Below are 26,687 nucleotides of genomic sequence, written 5' to 3' on the forward strand. Positions count from 1 at the left end.
AGGTGTGTGTGCGTGTGTGCGTGCGTGCGTGCGTGCGTGAGTGTGCACAGACAGGGTATTACTCTGCCAGAATGTCAGGTTTGCAGGAGCAGAGATAAACAAGATGCCACTGGGCTTGAAGGCCATCGCCTGCTCTGTGTGTGTGCTTGTATCATATGCTTGTGAGTAATGTGAGGGCCACATGTCCCCAAATATGTTGTAGAATGTGTGACTGACTTATAAATACCAAAACATAAATACAAAAAGAGATTCAGTTTGGGGTTAGCAGATTAGATGTTTAAAGATGTGGGTTAGGATTATACATTAGGTTAGCTTTAGGACAGGGTTCCCCAATAGGCGGCCCGTTGGGCCCACACCAACCCCAGTAATAATGGTGGTATAAGAGCAGCAACAACACTAGTATATCGCCGTTGTCGGCTGGAAATCTCGTATCTCCAAATTTGTATCTGCTGTTTTCACAATAGAAACCTCTTATACAAAATTCCTCAACTCTTTGTGCTCGTCAGGGTGCCGTGTCCCCAGTTAAAATTATTATTTTGGGGGTCACAGCCTGAAAAGGTTGAGAACCACTGGCATACACTACCTGTCTTTGGGCATTGCGCATAGGAGTAAGTGACTTGTTATTGAGCTGAATTATTGTTACATAATCCTGGAAATTGGGTTAAATATTCTGGAAAAGTTTTGGAAATGAATTGGTAACAATGTGTGGGAACCCTGTAAAATGTTTTTCAAAATAGTAAAAAAGGGGGGTAAGGCATGGACGAAAATATAGCAGTTAGGATTAGGTCTAGGAGTTGGGGCCGACGGCAAGGTTTCCCTTTTGAAAATTAAGCCAATGCGGAAGTAATGAAAACACTTCAGTTCTCATTGATGACCCAGCAGCTTGATTGATTGAAGAATTTATTAGAAGTTTGCAATAGAAAAAAGTACAGTTTCATGACAGTACAAATCACTGGTACAAGGTCAACTAAAAGGAGATCCTAGAAAGCCGAGGCTTATTTCCACAGGAACCACACTTTAAGTATCTCATATAACATTGAAAGACAGACGGATAGAACATAGTACTTTATCTAGGATAATATCAGTTTCAAAAGCATAACATCAAATACAAAAGGCAGAATACAAAGAAAAAGGGGGGGGGGGAGCATGGGGGCTTAGTCTATTTACAAGTCACGGGTAGCTGCTGTCTGAAGGTGACTTTTCATACCAATTTTGAAGGAGGCTAGGGATTTGCTCTCCTTTAGGGCTTGTGGAAGGGCGTTCCACATGTTGATGGTATAGCAGGAGAACGAGTTAGCGCCTTGTTTAGTGTTAAATCTACGCTGATGATGATTAGTGGAGCTGCCTCTGGTGTTATGATCGTGAACATCCTTGACGTTTAAGAAGTAGTTTGTCAGGTACATGGGAATCTTGGAGGTGTAGTGTATCTTGTACACCAGGCCCATTGCAAGATGCTGTACTCTGTCAGCTACTTTGAGCCACCCCACGCTTTCGTGGTGATGCTCGGTAAGGTGGGTCAGAGGAGGGAGACCAAGCACAACCCTAATTAGTTTGTTTTGGGCTGTTTGGAGCTTTAGCTTTAAGGCAGCTGGGGCGTCGCGATACCAGACAAGGACTCCGTAATCAATGAGGGGCCCAATAAGAGCACCTCCTAGTGTCTTTCGGGATTTAATATTGATCAGTGGGGCAACTCTTTGCAAGAAGCGAATTCGTTGATTGACTTTATTGATTACCTTGGTGGTCATTTTTTCACTGGATAGGTTAGCCTCCAGGATGCAACCCAGGTAGCAGATGTGGTTTTTTCTTTCTATCACAGTGTCACCTACTTTAATTGTGAAGTTCTCAACTAGGCTAAGTTTCTGACTAGATCCAAAGAGGATACATTCAGTTTTGCCTAGGTGAATTGAGAGTCTGTTGTCATTGAGCCAGGTGCAGATCTTGTTAAGTTCACAGTTAAGGGCCTTTTCAACCTGCAAAATGTCTCTGCCTGAGACTAGGAGAGCCTAGTCTCAGGCACTGATTTACACAGTTGCTGCCACTGATTTCCCCTCCTCTGGCTCAAATCAGTAGGACTGCCCTAAACATAGTAGTGTTGTTATTATGATGTGTGTTTTTGTAAAGTATAGTCCCATTCATTTTAAAGTGGATGATCAAGACAACTGCATTGTGATTGGGTTCTACCAAGTTAAGACCCACCCCTCACTCCCAGTCCCTACCCACCAATAGCAGACCGTTTCTGGTTGCAGTCGCAGCCATTTGTCGTTGAACTAGATGCTTCAAAAGAGGTCTGTTTTCCCTACTTTATATCATATGTGCAGCGATGTCACATACCGAAAAATCTTTTTCTGAGGTTTTAAACTACTTTAAAATCAATGCCGTCGTACAATTTCTGTCCCCACAAGTATAGTAATGTGTGTGTGTGTGTGTGTGTGTGTGTGTGTGTGTGTGTGTGTGTGTGTGTGTGTGTGTGTGTGTGTGTGTGTGTGTGTGTGTGTGTGTGTGTGTGTGTGTGTGTGTGTGTGTGTGTGTGTGTGTGTGTGTGTGTGTGTGTGTGTGTGTGTGTGTGTGTGTGTGTGCTCTTGTGTAGCACATGCACGTTTGACATTTGGGCAGTGTATGTCAGTGGGCAAATTTAAGTGTATGGCCACTTCTGATTATGTGTGTGTGTGTGTCTGTCTGCATGGAGCGTTGCACTTTCGATGATGTATCGATACTACTAGTGCGCACGTGCGTGTGAGTGTGTGTGTGTGTGAGTGTGAGACGGTGTGTAGTTGTGACAGTGAGGAGAAACAAATTGAGTGTATGAGTCAAACAGGACGCTTGCAGGGCAGAGATGCAGCCTCGGCACTTTCCTCCTACACCCATAAAAATATACCTCATTCATACTGTCACACTCTCTCTCTCTGTGACTCTCTGTCTGTCTCTCTCCCTCTCTCTTTCTCTCCCTCAGCCACCCTCCTGAGAGGGGGAGAGAGAGAGAGAGAGAGTACAGTAGATTGGAGAGGGATGAACGGGGAGCGGAGAGGACAAAGCGAGTGGGCGTAGGGGAGTCTGGATGTAAAATATATTTTGGAGTGTTTAAATTGAACAGAGGTCTTTTCAGGACTCTGTATTAAATGCATGAGTTTAAAACTACTGTTCTTGTCATGAATCAATCTACAGTGTGATCCATAAGTTAGCCTTCAGAGTAAATGTTGCGTAGGACCGTAGGTTCAGTGTGAATTTAGACTCTATGCTAAATTAAGCTCTGACTGTAACTAGGCTCAGATTAAAACCCATTCAGAACGGGTACACATTATTGTGTATCATTATTTTATGCTTTAACTATTGAAAAAAAATTGAAAATTTGAATTTTGACCCGATTCTAAAAGTGTCTTTTGAGTCCTAAGATTTTTTGAAAAACCTATGTTTCTGTGTCAGCGATCTGGCTAGCCATCGTCAAAGAAAAGGTCCTTTTCACTTAACTGGAGCTCAGTTAGTCTTCTCAAACCTTTTCATGTGAAGGACCCCCAAAATGATATGTATTTGGCCACGGACCCCATCTCAAAATATTTAGTTCCAGGGACCACCCAGAAGCAACATTTGAGTTACAAACGTTCGCTTTGAAAATACATATATTCTGAAAGAATAGCAGATCTACAAGCTCGCAGCGCGGCACTCGGTGCCGCGCTGTGAGCTTGTATATCTGCTATTTTTCACTGGTTAAAGCATTCAATAATTCTAGGCCTAAATGCTCTGACTGTAACTAGGCTCAGATTAAAGGCTGATTCACACTGCGGTCTTGGGTGCGTACTCGAGACTACTTGGCAGATGTTTTGATAGTGTGAAGGCTGCGTACTGTTCCCCGAAACCCCGTACCCGAGACCACCTCCGAACGTAATCTGGAGTCTGTTTTATGCGTCCTCAGGGATGGTGCACTGCAATGTGAAGCTACCGTTCCATAAACAATGAAATGGTGACACTTCTGCTGGGATGAAAATAACAAGGATTGGTCCGCGACGTCACTAGTAACCTGAAGCCAACTAGACCTGAAGCCGATTCTGAAAACGCCTTCTAAAACCTAACCTAAGGTTTCTGAAAACCTTACATTTCTTATTCCAAAAATGTAAAATAAATTATGTTGCTATACACAGGGTTCCCACGGTCATGAAATTCCTGGAAATATTTTGAAATTAGAAAAATATTTTTTCCAGTACTGGAAACGTTATGGAATTGATCAAGGGTCCTGGAAGGTCCTGGAAAAAATAACTATGCATTTTCTTTCGTTATTGATTTTGTTAATAATGAAATGACAAATTAAACATTGGCCAAATTGTCAAGGCAGAAATTGTGAAAATAGCAGATCTACATGCTCACAACGCCTCGCAATGCAATACTGATGTGACACAGACGTGGCACCCGGCCTTAAAGGTAAAACAACATATAGGTAGCACCAGGTCTAAATTGATACCAAGGATGTACCAGTGGTATTACTGTTATACGATGATTACAGACGACTTGACGACGTACATTGTGATGTTTCAAAGACAGTCAGCACACACTGCTTTGGTTGTGTATTGTTGTTCTGTTATTGTTACAACTCAAGATAACGTCAGGACACAGTCAAACTTTATTATTCGCTTTAAATTCTGACAAGATACTCTTCTTCTGTGACATGACATTTTATATCTCCCAAAGCCACATTGTCAACAGCGCCCCCGGGAGGCACACAAATGCCATTACAGTTGAATGAAGTGTACTCAGGGAGTCAGGCACGGAAGAATCTTGGCCATTGTGAATGGTGGTCAGCAGGGACCTGGCAACTGTTTTCAGGAACAGTTCTCGAATCAATCGGACTAAATGTATGAGAGTAAAGCTTGTTTTTGTTTTCTACAGCTTAGTCTCTGATTAAAGGAGTAGTTCACCCCCAAAATTACTTTTTTTCTATTGATTAGTCATGCCATGGAGACTTGAGTTCAATAATATTTTTATTTTTTTGTCACATTCCTAAGACAAAAATGTGATAACAATAAATTTCCCCCCATTCGTTCCGGATGGGGACCCGTTTCGAAACGAAAATAGCTGATCTACAAGCTCACAATGCCTTGTGCTGTGAGGCGTTGTGAGCTTGTAGATCTGCTTTTCTTGGCTAACGTTCTCAGAATATGGACACTAGGGTTCAAGTGGTCCCCGTAGTAACTCTGGGGACCCCCTAGGGGTCCCGGACCCCCTGTCGAAGACCCCTGGCCTAATGTTTTCGGCCACACAACTGCCGTTCAGCGGAGATTTTCCACATGGCTGGAAAGTCGCCGTTTGGGTACTGACTTGCTTGGTAATTGTTAGAACGCCAGAGAGGAACACCCTGGGAAGGGGGACGTGGGAGGGGGGAGGGGGGAGAGGGGGAGGAAGGGCAGGAACAATCCTCTGCCAAAACCTGCAGAGATGAGAGGGAAGCAGGATGAACGGATATAGAGAGAACAAAGAAGAGATGAAGAACTCGCTGCCAAGTGAGAGAGAGAGAGAGAGAGAGAGAAAGAGGGAGGAGGAGAACAAGCCACCTGTTCCTGTAATGTTTTGAGGTTTTCCCTGGACACACACACACACACACACACACACACACACACACACACACACACACACACACACACACACACACACACACACACACACACACACACACACCCCTCACGTACATGGTGTGAGGTTTCCCTGGCTTCTGTGTGTGCATTTCACAGAGAGGGGGAGAGAGAATTTGCATTCATATGCCTCTGTCTCAATTAATGAATTTCTTATTGTGTGTGTGTGTGTGTGTGCGTGCGCATATCAACTGCTTGATGTGACTTCTAACTATTTCAAACTTTTGCCTCGATCCCATTAAGGATGGGAACCCCTTTTTGTGTTTTACCCTTCAGGACGGAAACACATTGTTGTGGTGGTGTTGCTATGTACAGTATATAGCCACACACTTGTTTTGTAATTTTTGAATACATATTTGAAGTTTTCTGAAGTTTAGAATCGGCATCAGTTCTAAATGGGTTAATAATAATGGTGAAAATGATTTTTAAGATATCACTACTTTTGCTTACTTGCAAGTTTAGTTAAAAATTACACAAAAAAATTGTGAAGACAGTGTTTAGAATTTTTTTTCTCTTTTTCTTCACTTTCATGTAAGTAAAGAAATCGTAGTTCTTACAAGTTCTTTGTAAGATCTTAGTACTTCTTCCACCATGTGGTTAATTCACACTGATTGTCTGGGCTTCTCATTCAAACCAGCAACACTGAGCATGACAGTGGATGGTATACATGGATTTTTCTGTTTTGTTTCTGCGTTATGAAATCGATCCACCATCTACCCTGTAGCAGTCTGTAAGAGGGTCTCACCGTATGTGTTATGTGCGTGCGTGCGTGTGTATATTTCTGTTACACCAGGTCAAGTATAAAGTGCATTGTCGTCCTTTCAGTGTGTGGTTCATATTTCTGCAATATTTTCATTTTTCTCCAGATTTCTGAACATCAGGAAAACATCTCTGCTGATTGGCCGGCTCGGATATCCCACTGACCTCCCCGAGGGACACCGTGTCATCACTGTCTGTCCCTCGACAAGGTACGTCTCACTAAATCTACTGACACTGCAAAATCCTAACTGGTAATTGGGCCGTGGTGGAATGTAACATTAACTTTTACTCAAGCTCTGTACTTGAGCACTATGTAAAGGCACTTTTACTTTACTTGGGTATTTCTATGTTGTTACACTTCTACTCCACTACATCTCAGAGACAAATGGTGTACTTTATTTTTCCTGGAAAGTTAGCATGCTGAAATATAAGCCAGTGTTTTTGCATTAGCTCATTCTCTGCCAATCATGTACTTCCATGGATTTTTTGGGTTGGCCCACATCGCCAATCCCATCGTTTCACTAATAATCATTAATTATTGAATAACTTTTCAATAATCGCAGTTCTTTTTTTCTTTTCTTTTCTTTTAGCAGAGAATGAGTTAACCGATTTAGTGCCATTCCCGAGAATACTCGTGAAAAGTACTCGAGTACCCAGAGTGCCGATCCCGAGTATACTCGTGAAAAGTAATATATTACTGTAACGGCGGTTATCCTACCGGGTACAATGGCGGAAGGTTCCGAGCCGATCTCCGTCGCTGATTTCTCATCATCACGGATCCACGAGCACAAAATAGTAATCCCATAACATTGAGGCAGACAGGGAATCTCATCTTTAATGTCCATTATCTCCAAACAACACTTTCAAGTGGGAGGATGGCAATAGATGATCGCTAATAAAACACATGTTGAAAAGCTCCGTTCCGCCATTACACAACACCACGTGGACGACGAGCGTCATGACGTCATGACGCGATGACGTCAGACCGGAAGTGTTAACGCTATGGACTTCTGGCCTTCAAAATAAGAGACAGGCCGTTAATGGGGCCAGCGAGAGTCACTCTGGACATTTTAATCCGTTAATCTCTGGGGCACAGAATGGGTAATAAAGAATACAATAATTAAGTGTGAACTCTGGACCAAACCTGCCTCCTGATGAGGTTTCTGAACTGTCCACAACCGAAATGGTGAAAAGGAAGATAAGGTTGAAAATGGTCAAAGTGCTCCTTTAATCTTACTCTCCACCACTGCCTGCATTCAGATTTGAACCGTGTGCTTGGGGTTGGGTGGTATGGAATTTTTATCACCATGCTGAAAAAGCAACTTATCACAGAGGAGTATAACTTAAGTGTTGTCATGCTGTTGTCATCTGGAGTTTACCAGCAGTGACCTTGTTCAAAAGTCTATTTATTTCCCAAACCGCGGCTCCGGCTTTAATCCATGTTGGAGGGTGACGTGTAAATCCTAAATGCGATCTTTAGATTGGACATAGTTGCTCCCACAGCGGGTATTTCTTACCCCCCATAAATCTGGAATATGGCCATGTCCACGCTTTGACATTTTTCCACGGAGAGACATAGATGCATAAACATTTTCAGTTAGTTTGTACTGTCTTGTAGTTATTCAGTTTAGCATTTTCTGATCCAATGGGGCTGAAGGGACTCAAAAGCCCTTGAAAGATGGTCATTGATGATGACAGTACATTTTGTCAAGTGTTTGTAGTGAGACCTTAATTGTCCACAGAAGGATAAAAAAAAAAGATTAGGAAGAGATGGAAAATAGTATAAAATATATACACAAGGATATAAAACATAATATCCTCATCAGCCAGAAAACAGTTTCAGCGAAGAGGGGACATAAGGAGCATAAAGAGGAAGAACAGATATTCATCCCTAGAGGGACATATCAGGTGTCATAACAGCAACAACAAGTATGAATGAAGATAACTAAAGGAATAGTTTAGCTTAGATGCTGCCACTTAAAATCCTCCCAGGTGTGGGTGTCATCCTCACGTAGGGGTGATTAGCAGCGATGGTGTCCACCTGGACACTTGTCACAGCATCTTCAAAAGTAAGCAGACACCCGCAGTTTTCATACGCTGAAGAAGGCTGAATAGCCGAGACGTTTGTTCTGTAATAAAGAAAACTGTGTGCAACCCACTGCCTATATAATGTTGATGATCTAAGAGAACACAGCACCAGTCAGCGCGGTGGTAACAAAACAAATCTAAACATTTTTTTATCACCACTTAAAATCTGCAATGGGTCGCTGCATGAAGTATGTATATTATATCACCAGTAAGACACCCTAAGGGCGAGAAGCGACCTCGCCCCTCACACATTAAAGGGTGAGGTTGCACAGGCACAGGCACATGCACATGGGTGCTTTGGCATGTATACCCTTCTGCTGGTCGAGTCATCACTGTGACGTCAGAACAGGTCAGCTATATCCATAATGGAGTCTGTGAGGTCAGATGTAGAGGTATTGGTCAGCTCCATATACTGTATGGAGATCTAGGGTTTGATGAGGTCAGTGTTGTGATCTTCATTTATGGAGATCCAGGTGATGATAGTCAGCAGTCTTGATTTGCAAATGAATTATGTTGCAATTATATTACCATATCATTTCTTCTCTTGCTTAATATATCATTGTGTCTAGGATGTTGTGCAACCTAAGTCCCAACAACATTTCGGTGCTTGTACTTGTATAAGTTAATGACAAATATAACCTTTTTGATTTTTGATTCAGTAATCCCTTTCCTACAGAACAAGGGAACACTGGTGGCACGGTTATAGTGCTGGCTAGAAACGCTGTGGGTGCGGGGTGTGTTCTCTCCTCCGCGTCATCAGTGCCCACACCCTAGGTGGGGTTGGCAAAAGGGCCTTTCTGTGTGGAGTTTGCATGTTCTCCCTGTGTCTCCTAGAGTAGGTACCCTCACAAAAAAACATGCTGTAATCCTGGTCTATATACTGCCTCCCCATGGCCAGCCGGGGCGCCTGATGGAGGGAAAAGGAACTGGTTGGAATAACTTGTTCCTTCCACTCGCTACGTCCAACCGAGGAAACTCCCCCGTCAGGTGAAAAGAAGCAACTTGGACTCCTCATGCATAGAAGGAAGCATGAGGTCAGTCCGTTGTCTCCCCAGGTTGGCAGAGGGAGTTTAGTGCCCAGGATTACATTAGATAATTGACACCGGGTGAAAAATGGGTTACAAAATCGTGGGATGAAAATTTTGATAAAAAAACACACTGGTTTTGTTTAAAAACTAGCATTTTGTCTTAAAGAGCTGTAAATCTGTAAAGATTCTGTAAAGATTCTGCTGTCTCTAATAGCTTGTAACGTCCCCCAGGCAAAACTTATATTATTTGAAGTCGATCCCAGTTCAAACAAACTCCTAACACTTCCGCTTTCACCATAATGTCCTTATGCTAATTGCTGTGTTTAAACAAATAGTGCGGAGCGTGTCGGCTGTCTTTTCATCGTTGTAACACAGTGGAGTAAGAGAGGAATTAAGGATTATCTGCTCACACACGTGAAACACAAATGCAGTGTTGGAAAGTAGCTAAATATGTTTACCGGTATGTATCATTTTGAGGTACTTAATACTTTACTTGATGAGTGTGAGTGTGTCCATTTGACTTTACTCACTGCGGATCCATTTCATCTCATCTTCACATTCTACGAGTTATTTTAACACTGAGGATTTTACACTGTGGATTGGAATCTCAGAGATTACAAATGTCATCAAATAAGTTTACATGTGTTTAGTTTTTCTTTTTTTCTTTTTACTCTGAAAGGGTATAAATGGAACCAATGGGTCCATTTGGTTACAATCCCTGGTGGTCCCCGGACCGGACGTTGAGAACCAGTGGATTAACAGATAAAACACATAGAACACTGTGCTGTCTTTAATATGAACAGATAACACCTCCAACTGATTAATGAACTGATAAGACTATTAAGAAACACACTGGTGATGGCAGATATTTTTGTGTGAGCGAGCATACACCCCTCAGCAATGGTGGAAAGTAACCAAGTACATTTCCTCAACACCTGTACTAGTAAACTAGCAGCTGTATAAGCTCACAACGCGGGTATCAATGTCAATGTGCATGACCTTGATGTTAAGACTGATTCTCCTGCCGACAGCCCCCCAACGGCAGCGGTGTGTGTTGGGAGGGGGGAGAGAACACAGCAGGTGAAGCTCAGCATTATGCAGATGTTGTGTGAGGCATCGAAGGTCCCTGTTTTACTCTCACTATGCTTCACTTCCTTTTAGGGGCCACAACTACTGTATCACTTATCGTCTCAGTGATTGACAACTTGGTTTGAGTTAATACAAAATAATGTACGAAATGTGATTGATTTGATTGTCTTCATATTACAATGGCGCTGCGGTCAATGAAATATCATCTACAAGCTTAAAACGCATCACAATGTGATATTTTGAGACTCAGGAGGTTTTGTGGCCCTCTTGGGATCCAAAGGTTCCAGGTTTGATCCCCAAGCAGCTCCTCCTGGCTACTTTTTGCAAAACACATTTTTGGACACTGCTCCGACAGATGTTGGCCTAAAATCACGCAAAGCGGTACACAGTATCTCTAAAGTCATGTGATCACCATGGATCTGTCCCATTCCCATATTCCCTCCTGATTGGCTACGATTGCCTTCTGAAGTTTGTGTATGCGACATGATGGTCGCTTATCTCCCGATTAGGAAGTCTTACTGGTGTTAAAGTCTTTTTAGCCCGACACCCACAGTCGACGTGTGCATTGTCAAAGCATATTTATTTTAATGATCAATCAGTCGATTGTGTTCTGACTTGGATCACTGGAACTAACGTACCACGTTTTAAAGTGTGTGGATCGTTGTGAAGAATACTATTCTGTGCCAGAGTTAAAACATTGTCTACTCTGATTCAATGATTTAATGTTATTTCATCATTACAAATGTAGTTTGGTCACTTGGTGCTGATTATTTTGGGGTCCCACTTCAAATATCCTCACGGCCCACCAATGGGTCCCAGCCCACAGGTTGAGAATCACTGATCTGCACAGAAGCACTTAGGTGTTGTGTCTTTTGTGTGTGTGTGTGTGTGTGTGTGTGTGTGTGTGTGTGTGTGTGTGTGTGTGTGTGTGTGTGTGTGTGTGTGTGTGTGTGTGTGTGTGTGTGTGTGTGTGTGTGTGTGTGACTTTGCTGTAGCAGTAAAGCAGTGTACCTGCTGGAAGGTGAAGCTTTATGGATTTAGGAACAATAATCCATTTTGCTGCATTGCCACTGCAATGCAACACCCCTTTGTCTGAGCCGGGGACACTCCTCGCTGTGTGAGTGTGTGTGTGTGTGTGTGTGTGTGTGTGTGCGCGTGCGTGTGCACACTTGTATTACTATACTTGTGAGGACCAAATGTCCCCAGGTTTTGCAGAATTTGAGAAATAGACATTGTCAGGACCATTTTCCTGGTCAACACAAGAGAAAGTTGTTTTATCCTTAACATGATTTTTAGAGATTCAGGTAAGATCACACAACGGACAATAGCGATCTATGAGCTTGTAGATCTGCTATTTCCTGGCTACTTTATAGCTATTTTTGGCTGCCATCCTTGACTTTCTTTGTCCACGCAAATATAATAATACAAACGTGTGTGTGTGTGTGCGCGTGTCAGGGGAAGGACAAATATTTGTGGGGAAATGATATAGGGCCTGGCCCTCTCCTCTCCTCTCCTCCTTTCTGCCTTCTGATATTAACATTTTCTCTCTCTCTTTCCTCAGTCTGTCAGGTATGTATATGAGAGAGAGAGAGAGAGAGAGACAACAATGGAGAGTTTGTGTACTGGTGTACACAGTAATAATCCTTTGTTTACCAAGTATTGTTTGTGTACAACACTTTAATTTGTCTTATAACTGTGTACTGCACCCTCATGTGTGTGTGTTTGTGTGTGTTTGTGTGTGTTTAAACAGCACTGTTTCACCTCAGCCAACCTTCGGCAAATAGCTGAGTCTCACTGTCTTACAGTTCACATTCAGAGAGGAGGAGAACGTGCATGTGTGCGTGCGTGTTGGGGCTGAAATGATTTGTTGAACTGTGTGCAGAATCACTCCAGGCCAAACCAGGCCACTAGATATTCTGGCTGCGAGGTGGTGTGTGTGTGCGTGTGACAGTGTGAGCGATCACGTTTTCACACAGTTTTACCTCTATTTTAGCTCTATGTTCACAAAAGAATTTCACCAACTTGTATGTCCTGTTGTATACTTGTTGATTTCACAATGAACTGGAGTTAATAAAACCAGGTTCTCAGCGTAGATCAGAGATAGGCAGATAGTGTTAGTACAAAGGGAAAGTAGAACAAAAGAAAGCAAGCTCCAGGTACTGCGAAAAAAGGAAGGCAAAACATCTAAGTATAAGTAGTCATTGTGCAGAAAGTAATTCAAGAGTAATAAATATAAATCTTTTAAGTAACTTGTAACTAAAGTTTTAAAATAATTGTAATGGTGTAAAATACAATATTTGCCTCTGAAATGTAGGGGACTAGAAGTAAAAGTATTTGAAATAGCAAATACTACAGTTAAGTAAAAAAAAACACCCCAAAGTGTAAATACTACAGAGTATGTGTACTCAAGCACATGTGGACAAAACCAACACTGTTTTTTTGTGTGTGTGTGCGCGTGCGTGCGTGCACGCTCACTCGCTCGCTCGCTCACTCACTCGTAGGAGTAGGTACACTGACACCCCATGACCCCACCCGATTTCCCTCCCCCGAACACGGCCATAGGCGGTCAACCAGGCCGGATGCGTTACTCTCTTAAAAAAACAAAAATAATATATGGGTCAAATCATCAGTAATAGGCCGTCTACAACTATCCAAGACATTCTTCATTCGAATACACATTAGGGGAGCTGCAGTGCAACCACTGCCTTTAATTGATTACATTACAAATTGTCAATGATGCAATAAAATAAACAATTTGTAATAAGTACTATTTTGGGCATGACAACGTTTCAAAGAATTTCAAAACCCATCAAAAATAAACTTATGAGCCTGTACATCAGCTATTTTCACAATTTCTTTGTGACATAGCTGTGCAACAAAGTATAAAATAGGGCTTACTGTCATTGGTTAATCAAATAATCACTAAGAAAATATTCGATACTTGCAGCCAGACCTGGAATTGTGTTATTTTAGAAGCATCAAAACATGGCTTGCTTTGCAAAGCAACACATTGTGAGCTTATAGATCTGTTATTTTCACTAATTAAAAAGAAATAATTAAAAAAAAGGAACAGTTTTATTTCCACCCGACAGCAACTATATACTTTTTGTCTATTTAACTTCTAATTACTTTTTATTTTGCTCTCTTTCTCTCCAGGTCCGTGAACCAATCACCATGCGGATCCACTGCAGGACCTCCCATTTGCTCCTCCCCTTCCTAGAATCCCTGCCCCGCCATTGGCCGCACGGCTGCTCATCATCATCCCTCTTAGCCAATGGCAGAACAGTGCCGTGCAAGCACGTCCTCCTCTCGTGCCGCCGCCTGCAGAGCACAGACTCTGCAGGCCTCCCTCACTCTCGACCTGTGATTGGCCAGGAGACCGTGACAGTGTCAGGCCACACCCACCCTCGTGACGACTTCACCAATGTGACGGACAAGATCTTGGCCAAGGTGGGACGGAACCTCCACAACCAATCACATCATCCCCTCTGGCTGATCAAGGAGCGAATCAAAGCACACTTCTACAGGTATGCACACCTATAGATATACCGTAGGTCAAAAAACCCTTGAAAATAGCCAATCTATTGTCTTTCTCTCCTGCACTGACCTTCTCTCAGCTTTCCTACTGTCTGTCTCTCCTACACTTTCTCCATCCCAGCTTTCCTAATGTCATTAGCTGTGTTTACATAAAGCGTTTTCAAAAATAGGAAGTGCATCATCATTAAAACCCATTGCCAGCCAAATTTAAATATGAATGTGCGCTTATAACGCCAGGAAATAGCTATATTTAATCCTCATAATCACATCAATTTACCAAGCCACGTTGAAATACCATACCACAAAATGACCACTAGAGCGAGCCATAGACCATAGACTGTGGAAGCCCCCATGTTAACCCATGTTAAAACCAAGGTTCACAACATTCAAGGATGGGACGATGACGTCGATCCCCATTGACATGAATGGGAGACCTGCGGGCCGCCATCTGAGCTCAATACTGTTCAATTCGTGCTTGATCGTCTAAAACCACCATCAGTATGGGCACCGGAACGTATACAGATGCCACACAGAAAGTTTCCGAATCAAAATCCGACCTAGTGAAGCTGCGTGAGGGTCGGATGGTTTGCATTGAGCCTAGCGGCTAGCAGAGGCCTACGTAAACAGGAAGCTATGGCTTAAAGGTGACGTCATAATCGTATCCTTTTTTTTCACGGTTTACGTCTGTATACTAGCCGAAGGTAAGCTAACCGTTCCGCTCTGTCTATTAACCCAAATTAAAAGCTTAAACAATGCTTTTATATAAAAGTCGATTTAAGTCGCTTGGCAGGGAACTCCATAATGAGATAGTCGATCTAAAAGTCGTCCGGCCCTGACTGAGTTAAGTCGAAAAAAGAAAATGCACATTTTGCCTGTTTCCATTCACTGATAAAATGCGATTGTTGGGAGATAGTTCATGAAATAAGCAGTCAATTTCTTTCCATAAGCAGTCGATTTTTTTCCAGTCAAGTGAGACACATATTGGACATGCATTTTACTTTTTATACAAAAATATTTTACACAGACTCATAGCTTTGTAGCCTAGGCCATTGGTCAGCAAGTGTAGTGTGAGGGTAGCACGGGTCCAACAAATGGGAGCTGAGGATATCTCGACCAAACGTATGACACCGAGAGTGGATCCGGCTCGAAACGGAGCCGAATTATATTGGATCCGTTCATAAAATGGACCCAATCTGGCTGGGACTTTAGACCTGTAGGCTACTCTGTCCGATGCTTGTTTTCACCATTACTTTGAGTGAGACTGGTCGTGTTTTCTCTCTACTCCAGCGCTGAGCACACCTCCCTTGCCTCTCCGAGAACAGCGGAAGACTGTGTTGTGTGTGTGTGTGTGCGCATGCTCAACGCTCACTGCGCTGTGTGTTTCAGACACCCTCCTCGACTAGAACAGAGTAGGCTTACCCGTTTCCATTGCACTGATGCGCATTTAGTGTTTTCAATAAAGTCCCAAAATGCAATCCTCCAAGGACAAAAATTTTATTGCGAAAAATGAAAGCTTTTTGAAGTTTTTCCATAAAAATATTTATGCGGAAAAGCCTTAATGCGCAAAAACAGCTTTATGGAAACACCACTATAGTCTGTCTCTCTCAGCTTTCCTACTATCTGTCTCCTTAATAAAACAGACAGTTTATATAAACGGTAGCAGACTTTCCATTGTCAGATGAAAATAAAAGGTCTAAACAGTGTCTTTGTGTAACAGTGTCTTTGTGTAGTCACCCTGTGGTGGTCTCTGGGGAAATAAAGGTAACAGCAGCTGAACTGTATCAGAGTTTACAGGCAGTTGGAAGCTACAAGTGTATAAACATGTAATATCTATTGGATATTCATATCCGATAGATCAGTGCTTCCCAAACACTGGGTAGGGACCCAATTTTATGGGTCGCGACTCGTGAGTAAAGATTGCTGTATACTCCAGGAGAACATCCGACTTGAGGTTGATTCAGTTGGGCTCCCCGAAGAAAATAAGAAGAAACGTGGGCTGACAAATGTAATTTCATACTTCTGTGGCTCGCGCCCACGGCCTGCGCTGTTGATGCCGGTAGCGGGTGTAGACTCGCTCAAGCAGCTTACACTTAAGCCAGCAGCACTGCTGGAAGTGGAACAGATGGTAATATTAATACCTGGATATCGTGACCATGACGCGCGGTTGGATATTTTGTGACGGAGGTTTTTCCTTCCTAGCGATGTGCTTGGCTTTGTTATGAATGGTCACAAGATGGTGATTTCAGAGGTGTTTGTTCCCCCTGGAAGTTGGCTTGTGTCTCTTCCAAACTACCGCTGCTTTTACACTTGCTAGTGCTGACAGGATGAACTTAAAGCTGGGCTGAATGAGGAGACAATGTGAAACAGTCGAACCTCTGAATTATGTCATATTGTAGTCTGCGTCGAGCCGAACCAAACTTTTTTCTGCGGTCCTAGTGTTATATGCATTGAGCTTAAATATCCCATTTCCTACAATTAAAAAATATATATTATTTCAACAGATTCCCCCCTCCCCACCCAGATTTTATAGAAATGTCATTAATTTTTTTTTTTTTTTAAAGTAGTTAACACTTCCCCAGCCTGGCCAGAATGGCTTGGCTGTGGACTAGCCGGAAATTTCTATTATTGTACTATGATCTGAGACATAATATTATGATTATGAGCATCAGCGAGCCCCCCGTTTTTCTTTCGATCCCCCGTTGAAAACTGAAGAAATGTCTCTATCTGCATTGGCATATAGTAGGGATTTTGGCCGAGTCTTCTTCCCCCCCGTGCGCTTCGCGTGCACGATCCGTTCACATTGAGGTAAGCGAATGTAATCCACTCCGTATGAAGCGCCCATGTCAACTTTTTTCTGATCAAAAACATCACGGACAGATGCTATGCTAACGCCTCCTCCTACAATGAAAGTGGATGGGACTGTGGCTATGCTGGCTGAAAGCTACGAGAAGTACTTCCGGTTCAGAGGGTTGAGAGAATGATCCTTTTAGATCAGTCGAAGAAGAGATGGAGAAGAGCTCCCGATCGTTTTTTGTTGTTGTTGATAATTATCATTTTTTTCGGTTTTAATGACCTAGTACGGAAAATTCCGGTCGGCTAATTTAAGTACAGAAGAAGTACGGTTTAATCCGGTTTAAGTGGCTCCCCGTGGCTGAGAAAGAGTTGTTAAAATAGCAGATGTTTCATCGTGACATATTGTAAACGTACAGTATTTGTACTTGATCATCCCTTCTCTAGATCTGGCCCGCTTGAGAACCTCAAAAAGCGTTTGTGGCCTGCCGTGTTAAGCGGTCAGAAGGGTGGGCCGCGTGCCCAACACTGGACAGTCACGTACGTAAATGGAGCTCAACATTGTTTGTGTTTTTTTCCCTGCAGTTCCTACATCAGTCGGCGTGGAAACCCTCTGTTCTCTGTGCATGACAACCTGAGTCCTGTGGTCACCGTGGAGCAGAACTTTGACAAGTAAGTAAGGCTGGGATCCTTTAGGATTTTAAACGATTCAGATTCCTTAACAGTTCCCTCAACGGTGCTATGAGGACCCCCTCAAAAATTAGATGCAATCTGGGAACCCCTTTGGGGGTAGTTGTTGCTATGTATATAGCAACATACTTGTTTTTCTTTTCTTTTTCTTTTCTTTTTTTTTTTTTTCCAGAAAACTTTGGTCAGGATTTAGAAGGCATTTTTAGAATTGGCCTCAGGTCTGAATGCGCTAACAGTTGAATGGTAAATCCTACTGGAAATGTGCATTGCAATATCAGTAAAACTTAGTGTTAGTAAATACTGTATGTCTTAAAAAATCCTGAATATTGCACCCCAGTCCCATGCTTTTTAACTGATTTGAATGCATGCACACACGTACGTACGTACACACGCACGCACGCACGCACGCGCGTGCGTGCACACACACACACACACACACACACACACACACACACACACACACACACACACACACACACGTGTACGCACACAGTGCACACACAAAGAGCCATAATGATTGGGTAGCTTAACAAAATCTACTTCGCTCCCTTTTCACTGGTAGATGAACATAAAATGACACGATGAGTTTTGAGTGCAGACTGTCCTTCACATCCTTTTGAAGCCACAGAATGTTAGAGTTTTGAGTGGACCTCACACATACAAAGGGAACATTGTGTCCTTCATATGAAAGAGAGAATCCTCCCTCTCCATCCACTTGTTCCTTTTACACAGTCATGTTTAATTCTATCACTCAATGCCGTTTCTATTCCCATTCCCATTCTAACTCAACTGAAGGTCGATAAAAGGAGGATTTATTTTCTATTACGCTATCGCTCTAGAGAGACGTACGATAAGGCTGTGTGCCATTATGAGACAAGTGCTCAAATATAAACCAAAATACTGAACTCTTTCATTCATACAAACAGACACAGCTTCACCCTGCTGGCCTGCCTCGACTACTCTTTTCACAAAAACACTTCAGTGCCAGGGGGATCCAATGCTCTCATTATATTCCTCTTTTTCATGGATAGCTTGCTATTTACTTTGAAAGAAGGCTTTTAGTGTACACCAATGGACTGCAGGCAACTTGTTATTAGAGTATTGTTGAGAAGTAACGTAATACTTAGTGATATTTTACTGTATTAGTATTACTTTACCTAGTAAAGAGTAGTGTAACGTATTACTCTGCCGAAACAGTAATATTATACCATAATTGCTATGCAAAGAATAGTACATATTACATATTACTCAGGTGTTGTTGGCTGCCTTCTGAAAACATTCTGTCTAAAAGGTCAAGCGAGATTGCTGCTTTATTTTAAAGTGACACTAATTATTATAAAAAAAAAAAAAAAAAGATTCAAATTCAGTTTTGAAAGGAGCTGCCTATTTTTATTTTATTATTATTATTATTATTATTATTTTGTATACATATTTTTTCCTCCGGGTGGGTGAGCAAAGTAAAATGTCATATTTTGAAATACATATAATATATCACATTTGATTCCAAGTAATATGTAATATATTATTTCTTTTTAAGTAACAGTAATAAGTATCATATTACTCTCTGAGTAATATTGCCCAACACTGCATGAGAATAACAGTTGTTCTTGACATGACATCTGACATCATATATACAATCCCTTTTATGCCCATACATGGAGATCCTTGTCTGTAGAACCAGCCACACAGATAGGGCTGTCTTGGCTATATGGATTCTGTTAGTGTGGTATGTGGCCGATGTGGCCTCCATATATGGGCATTCCCATATGAAGTCCTGTTAGATATGGGATTAATACTGATGACATCAGGGATCTCCATGTATGGGCATAACAGACATTCTGTTTGTGTGGTTCTCCTGACATCACAGTGAATTCAGAGCATGATGTCAGAGCCGTTTCACATACTAAACTGCGACCTTCGGTCGCAACAAGCTGTACTCAACAATACAAATGATATAAAACAACACAATACAATTGGTATTATGAAAGGGGAGATATAAATGGACCGAAGTTAAGTTTTCAAACTTTTTGTTAAATTTTTAGTGAGTAACGAGGTGTCCAGTGTTAATGCAGTGAAGTAAAAGTATAGGTTATATAGATCTGCTGCAACACAAGTCATATCATGTTGTTTTATTGTGTTCCTTCCTTCTGAAATCGATTGACAGTTTGCTGATTCCGCCCGATCACCCCAGCCGGAACCGAGGAGACAATTATTATATCAACAGGTAAATGTATAATTATTGTTGTTATTGTTATTATAATTATCATTATATTTGTTATTGTAATTATTGTTAGTATACAAACAACACAACAAATATGGACTTATTTCTTTCTGCCATTCTTTTACTCCTAAAACTCCTGTGGTGTTGTTTTTCTTTTCTTTTCTCCAGATCCACGATGCTGCGCGCTCACACGTCGGCCCACCAGAGGGAGCTGGTGAAGTCGGGGCTGGATGCGTTCCTATTGGCTGGAGACGTTTACAGGCGGGACGAGATCGATGCCAGTCACTACCCCGTGTTCCACCAGATGGAAGGAGTCCGACTGTTCTCCAACCACGAGGTGTGTACTGTAGGTGGCTGTGCGTGTGTGCGTGTGTGCGTGCGTGCGTGCGTGCGTGCGTGCGTGCATGCGTGTTGAAATTAACCTGGACAGGGCTGTTTATTTCTCAATGGAATTTGTAAGCATTCCTAACTGCTTGTACCTTGTGTTGTTTCATTCTCAAGATGTGAAAGAAAGGATTTTTAAAATTATTATCTATTATATACATTTTTTTTGTAGAGATCTTTTCACACCTTGTTACATCCGTATACATGAACAAAAGACACATTTATTGGAGTGTAAATATAAATGGAAGCACTGCAAGAATGTGAGGAAAAAAAATAATTGAATTGTTTTCATGTTGTTCACAGCACAGATGAGGGACTTACTTTTAGCCAACAAAAGACTATTGATATTGCCCTGTAGTTAAATAGTTGTACACTTCAACAATTCATTTGTATGTTATGGTCCAAATGCACAGTATGATAGGAGATGCAGTCAGCGCTGGGCTATTTTCATAATATGAAAATGTTATTATATTCTGTCTCCCTTTGAAAAAAAGTTTGGACACCCCTGATTAGATGAACCCTAGCGCCCCTATTCTGGGGGGAACATTTGGCAAAAATATCGGAGCTTCAAGCTCGCAAAAAATCTGCAAAAAGGGACTCTCAAAAAGCTGGCCAGAGAAATCCCTGGAAGGGACATGAAAAAACTTCCAACCAGGATGTTTTCAGAAGTCTCCTTTCTGTTGTGTTATAGCCGGGGATCCAGTCCCTCAAAATGGGAGAGGACCTGTGATGTTCTGCCGCACTTTTTATTTCTGTTTCATCTATTAGTTTGGTCATTAAGGTCCACAGAATGAGAGGCCTGCTCTGCCGGAAACATCGCGAAAAAATGTTATGGCCATTTATATATTCACTGTCCCATTGACTCCACTACACAGGAATGGAAATATATTATAAAAAAGAAAGAATCTGCTTTAAGTAGCATGTGAGGGGTCAAACTGGAGGGTTTTCATGATTCTGAATCCATTGCAAGCATTGTTTTACACAAAAAAACATTCCTTGGGCTAGAAAACTGACCAACAAAAGTGTGAAAAGTGATGAGTCATCACTTTTCACGGTCATCACAGTGATGAGTCATCACTTTTCATACTTTTGTTGGTTCGTTTTCTAGCCCAAGGAATGTATTTCGTGCAAAACAAATGCTTGCAATGGATTCAGAATCATGAAAACCCTCCAGTTTGACCCCTCACATGCTACTTAAAGCAGACTTTTTCTTTTTTTTTAATATATTTCCATTCCTGTATAGTGAAGTCGATGGGACAGTGAATATACAAATGGCCATAACTTTTTTTCGCGATGTTTCCCGCAGAGCAGGCCTCTCATTCTGTGGACCTTAATGACCAAACTAATAGATAAAACAGAAATAAAAAGTGCGGCAGAACATCACAGGTTCAACCCTATTCCTTGAGCTTTGGGGCATGTGGATCCCCGACTATTAACAATTGCCCACTAATATCCCAAAAAGGTATCCCCTGCTGTGCCCTGACCACTGGTCCTGGGTGGATTAAACGCCTGGCATGAGAATAATCACACCAGGGGCTATGTGTGATCCCTGTTGGGGTCCCCTGGGTGGCCAAGTAGTAACCTGACCAGTTGATTTTGTTTTTAATGTCTTTGTGGTGCTAAAGTATCACAAGGTGCATGCATAGAAATGATATGGGATGAGTGCTCTAGCTCAGGGGTTTTCAAAGTGAGTGACGGGGCACCCTGGGGTGCCGTGACGGCTGTCAAGGGGTGCCGCGAGATAACTTGATAATATTTGGAATTTATATGGACACTTTAAAAAATATTTTGTATCATTTTAAACTTAGTAGGCCTACAAAGTTATTTTCAGTCAGTTCTAACCAAAATGGCTATTATCTCAATGTTTTCCTTGCAACATAATCCCGGGGAGAATAATGGCAAAGATGTGCTTACGTTTCCCCATATATGGAGTTGAAATAATTTGAACGTAGCCTACAACACAAATCTGATTTACTCAATAAAACACAAATTCATTCAGATGTTAATAATGAATAATAATAATGTAACAATTTTGATTGTAAATACATTGATTGAAAATAGTTTAGATCATACTGTTATGCTAAAGGTATATGGCATAAATATGTACGTCATGGCGCCGAAGGAAGGCAGCCATGGGTGCAAGCTCTCTCACACCAGCAGTTTGAAGACGATTATAGTGCTTTTCGGGGTTATTATTTCTATGTACCGCGCGAGCTCAACACGAGCATACAGTAAAGAACAACTGATTAACATCAGAAGCGCGATCGACCACCGATTACCGCTGGACAATAAGCTCACAGAGCTACGCGGGCGCATAAAGTTCCAGCAGGAAACGAGGAACACTAGTGCCCTCATCTTCACTGAAACGTGGCTGGGAAATAAACACACTGACAGCTACGTCGCTCTGCAGGGCTTCTCTGTCCATCGTACTGACCGCAATACAGCTGACCCGAAAGTTAAACAGAGCGGGGGCGGAGTTTGTGTTTACATCAACAACGCCTGGTGTGTAGACACACACACAGTGACGTCACACTGCTCTGCGGACCTGGAATGTCTTCTCGTTAGATGCCGCCCCTTCTGGCTCCCTAGGGAGTTCAGTGCTGTTCATGTTCATGTGCTGTTTATATACATCCTGCAGCTAACACTGATATAGCCTTAAAGGAATTATCAGGTTTTATAAGATCCCAGGAGACTGCACATCCAAATGCTGCCCTTGTAGTGGCAGGAGACTTTAACAAGGCCAACTTGAAAAAGGTTCTCCCACATTATTATCAGCACATTAAAGTGGCCACAAGAGGAGAAAGGACCCTGGACCACTGTTACAGCACTGTCAAGAATGGATATAAGGCCCTGCTCCGACCACCATTGGAGAGTCAGACTGGGAAGTCAGACCACATGGCCATCCATCTGCTGCCCGCCTACAGGTACAGGCTGAAGCAGACACCTGTCACAGTACGGGAAGTCAAAGTCTGGACAGAGCAGTCCCTCACTGAACTCCAGCTCCGGCTCCACCACACGGACTGGGGGGTGCACAGGCGGGCCTCTGAGGACAATGTCAGTGACTACACAGATGCAGTCAACATCCACATCTTAGACTGCATCAATGACACTGTCCAGAGGAAGCTCATCCGAGTGTACCCCAACCAGCACCCCTGGCTGAACAGCGAGGTCCATGAGGCACTTCAGGCCCGTAACGCAGCTTTTAAGGCTGGAGACATTGGAACCACCCGGGCTGACCTCCAGAGGACCATCCGGAAGGCCAAGAAGGAGTATGGGGCAAAACTGGAGGACCAATTTAACAGCGGTGATGTAAGGAGCACGTGGCAAGGTCTACAGAACATCACAAACTACAAGGGTGGAACTAAGCACACCGAGAATCCCCCTGCCTCCCTTCCCAACGAGCTGAACACTTTTTTCACCAGGTTCGAGCTAGAGGCTACAGACACTGTACAACCTGCACAGTCCCCGTCCCAAGTCACCTGCCCGCTGACCATCTCTGTCCATGACGTGCGGAGGGCATTTAAAGTACTGAATATCCGCAAGGCTTCGGGCCCGGACAACATACCAGGTCGGGTCCTCAAGTCCTGTGCGGACCAGCTAGCGGACGTCTACACGGACATCTTTAACCTCTCCCTTTCCCAGGGAGTGGTCCCTGACAGCTTTAAGATGTCCACCATTGTCCCGGTCCCAAAGCAGTCTAAGACGGCGGTGCTGAATGACTGGAGACCAGTTGCACTAACCTCCATCGCATGCAAATGTTTTGAGAGGCTGGTGAGAGACCACATCTGCGCAATGCTGCCCCTTACCCTGGACCCCTGGCAATTTGCATATCGTCAAAATAGATCAACGGACGATGCAATTGCACTGGCTCTCCACTCCGTTCTAAAACATCTGGACGTGAAGAACAAGGGCAGCAGGTGTGTTAGAATGTTGTTTGTGGACTATTCTTCAGCCTTCAACACCATCGTTCCCGCCAGGCTTGATGGAAAGCTCAAAGTCTTGGGCGTGCATCCGGCACTGTGCACCTGGATACAGGACTTCCTGACCAACCGCCGGCAAGTGGTGAGAATGGGTGATATTACATCTGACCCCCTGACCCTGAACACTGGAGCCCCCCAGGGCTGTGTGCTGAGCCCCCTCCTCTATTCTCTGTACACACACGACTGCCAGGCCAAGCTCAGCTCCAACATCATCATCAAGTATGCGGATGACACGACAGTCATAGGCATGATTGTCGACGATGATGACACTGCCTACAGGGAGAAGATCAGACAACTGGCACTGCGATGCCAGGAGGACAATCTCACCCTCAACGCAAGTAAGACCAAAGAGCTGATCGTGGACTACAGGGTACCAAGGAGAGAGAACGCCCCTATCTACATCGATGGAGTGGAGGTGGAAAGGGTTAGTGGATTTAAGTTCCTCGGGGTGAACATAACGGAGGACCTTAAAGGGGAGTTTCGGTCAAAAACGACTTTCCTACCTTTAAAATGTTGATTCAGGAAGCTTCTGGGTTGATCCTGGTTAGTTTTGACCCATAGCAGCATTTTGTTCTATTTTGGATTTTCTCCCCTGCACCCCACGGCTCCAAACGGCACCTCTTGGGTCACTCCATAATCCGGTTATTATTCTCGCTCAAAACTCACTTTTCTCGCTCGGTCTCAGTCCCTGGTAACGTTGTTAGCATATACGAGCTACAACAGCTCCTGGTCGCCGCCATGTTTGTTTACAAGAAGCTCAACTCTGAACTCTCAGCCCTGCAAGAGAAACACTGGGAAATCCCATACCCGTTGGGAAACGCGCGTTCACGAGCTGCTGCTGCTGCTCACAGCTCCACCCCCCTCCCCCCACAGCCTGTTGTGCCTGTTGAGGTAGACAAGAGGCTACACCATACATCACTCTGCAGACTTTGTCGACATAGTTACATCTTTTTTCTTTGGCTAAGAGCATTTTTGTGTTTTATTGTTCGTCGCGCGTCGGGGAGTCACGCGATACAAAACGTGATTTCACAGTGTTCTCTCCTGGGCTGAGAGTTCAGAGTTGAGCTAAAAGTAAACAAACATGGCGGCGACCAGGAGCTGGTGTAGCTTGGATTTGCTAACAACGAGCGAGCGAGAAAAGTGAGTTTTGAGCGAGAATAATAACCGGATTATGGAGTGACCCAAGAGGTGCCGTTTGGAGCCGTGGGGTGCAGGGGAGAAAATCCAAAATGGAACAAAATGCTGCTATGGGTCAAAACTAACCAGGATCAACCCAGAAGCTTCCTGAATCAACATTTTAAAGGTAGGAAAGTCGTTTTTGACCGAAACTCCCCTTTAAATGGTCAACACACACCACATGCGTGGTGAAGAAGGCCCAACAACGCCTCCACTGCCTCCGACAGCTGAAAAAGTTCAGTGTCAGCCCCAGCATCCTCAGGTCCTTTTACAACAGCACAGTGGAGAGCATCCTGCTGTACTGCTGCACTGCCTGGCATAGCAGTTGCACTGAACTGGACCGGGCTGCCCTGCAGAAGGTGGTGAAAACAGCCCAGCGCATTATAGGTGGCGAACTTCCATCCCTGCAAGGGCTGTTTGAGAAACGCTGTGCAGCCAAAGCGAAAGGGATTCTAAAAGACATTTACCACCCCAGCCACAACATATTCAATGCCTGTAGAAACCCTCGTCCCGGAAAACTATACAAAAGCATCCCAAGCACCACCAACAGGATGCTCAATAGTTTTTTCCCCACAGTAGTGAGACTGCTAAATAAGCAGTAGTGAAGGACTGGTTTTATTCTTTGGGCACACTGGACTTGATTATGGTTTACTGTATATTTTAGTTTTATCTTTATATTTTAAATTAACGTTCCTCGAGATTTTGCACTTTATCACTTTTAAATGCTGTTGTTTTAAGCTGCACTGCAATTTTTCACCCACTGTTTTACGTGTAATTCATGTGATGTGACAATAAAGTTCTATTCTATTCTATGTAAATAAAGGTGCTGGGAGTGAAAACTACAAATATATAATGTAGGGGTGCCTCGGATGAAAAAGAATATGTATAGGGGTGCCCTGAGCCAAAAAAGTCTGGGAATCCCTGCTCTAGCTTGTGTCCTCAGTGTGCTCCTACTGACCACTGAGGAGATCCTGAATAGAAAACTTTGGTCTTTGGTTGACTTTTCTGATTACTTTTTTGGACATTTCTTTTCACTTGAGACGTCCTCTAGTCTAAGATACGACTCAGGTAGGTATTTTTTGTTCACAACCAAGGCTGCTTTATATATCCAAATGTGTACACTCAAACCAAAAGAAAAAGAGACCTAGAATAGAATAGTAGAATAGTACTTGGGTACAATACTTACACTGGTTTCGATGAAACGGAGAAGGCCTTGTGGTGTATGGAAGAGAAGAAAAAAAAAACACTTTGAAACATTGGCCTGGATGGAGGACTGCTTTGCATGGTTGGAGAGCTTGTTTCATCCCTGTCCCTGGTGGATACTGAGTTA

The 26,687-nt window shown here is 43.1% G+C and overlaps 1 protein-coding gene across 1 annotated transcript in view; it reads left to right on the forward strand.

Annotated features, from left to right (window-relative positions):
- Nucleotides 1-26,687, forward strand: part of LOC308306872 (phenylalanine--tRNA ligase, mitochondrial-like) — a gene marked incomplete at its 3' end in the record, with an annotated part of 141,902 nt that overhangs the window by 23,022 nt on the left and 92,193 nt on the right. The window contains exons 2-6 of the mRNA XM_080751926.1: nt 6,482-6,583; nt 13,736-14,106; nt 17,492-17,578; nt 19,761-19,820; nt 19,986-20,154. Coding sequence (XP_080608052.1) covers nt 13,754-14,106; nt 17,492-17,578; nt 19,761-19,820; nt 19,986-20,154 — 669 coding nt within the window. The 5' untranslated portion in view covers nt 6,482-6,583; nt 13,736-13,753. The remainder of the gene's footprint in view (nt 1-6,481; nt 6,584-13,735; nt 14,107-17,491; nt 17,579-19,760; nt 19,821-19,985; nt 20,155-26,687) is intronic.

This window comes from Nannobrachium achirus (assembly GCF_963921795.1).
Source record: "Nannobrachium achirus genome assembly, chromosome: 21".
NCBI classification, from domain to species: domain Eukaryota; kingdom Metazoa; phylum Chordata; class Actinopteri; order Myctophiformes; family Myctophidae; genus Nannobrachium; species Nannobrachium achirus.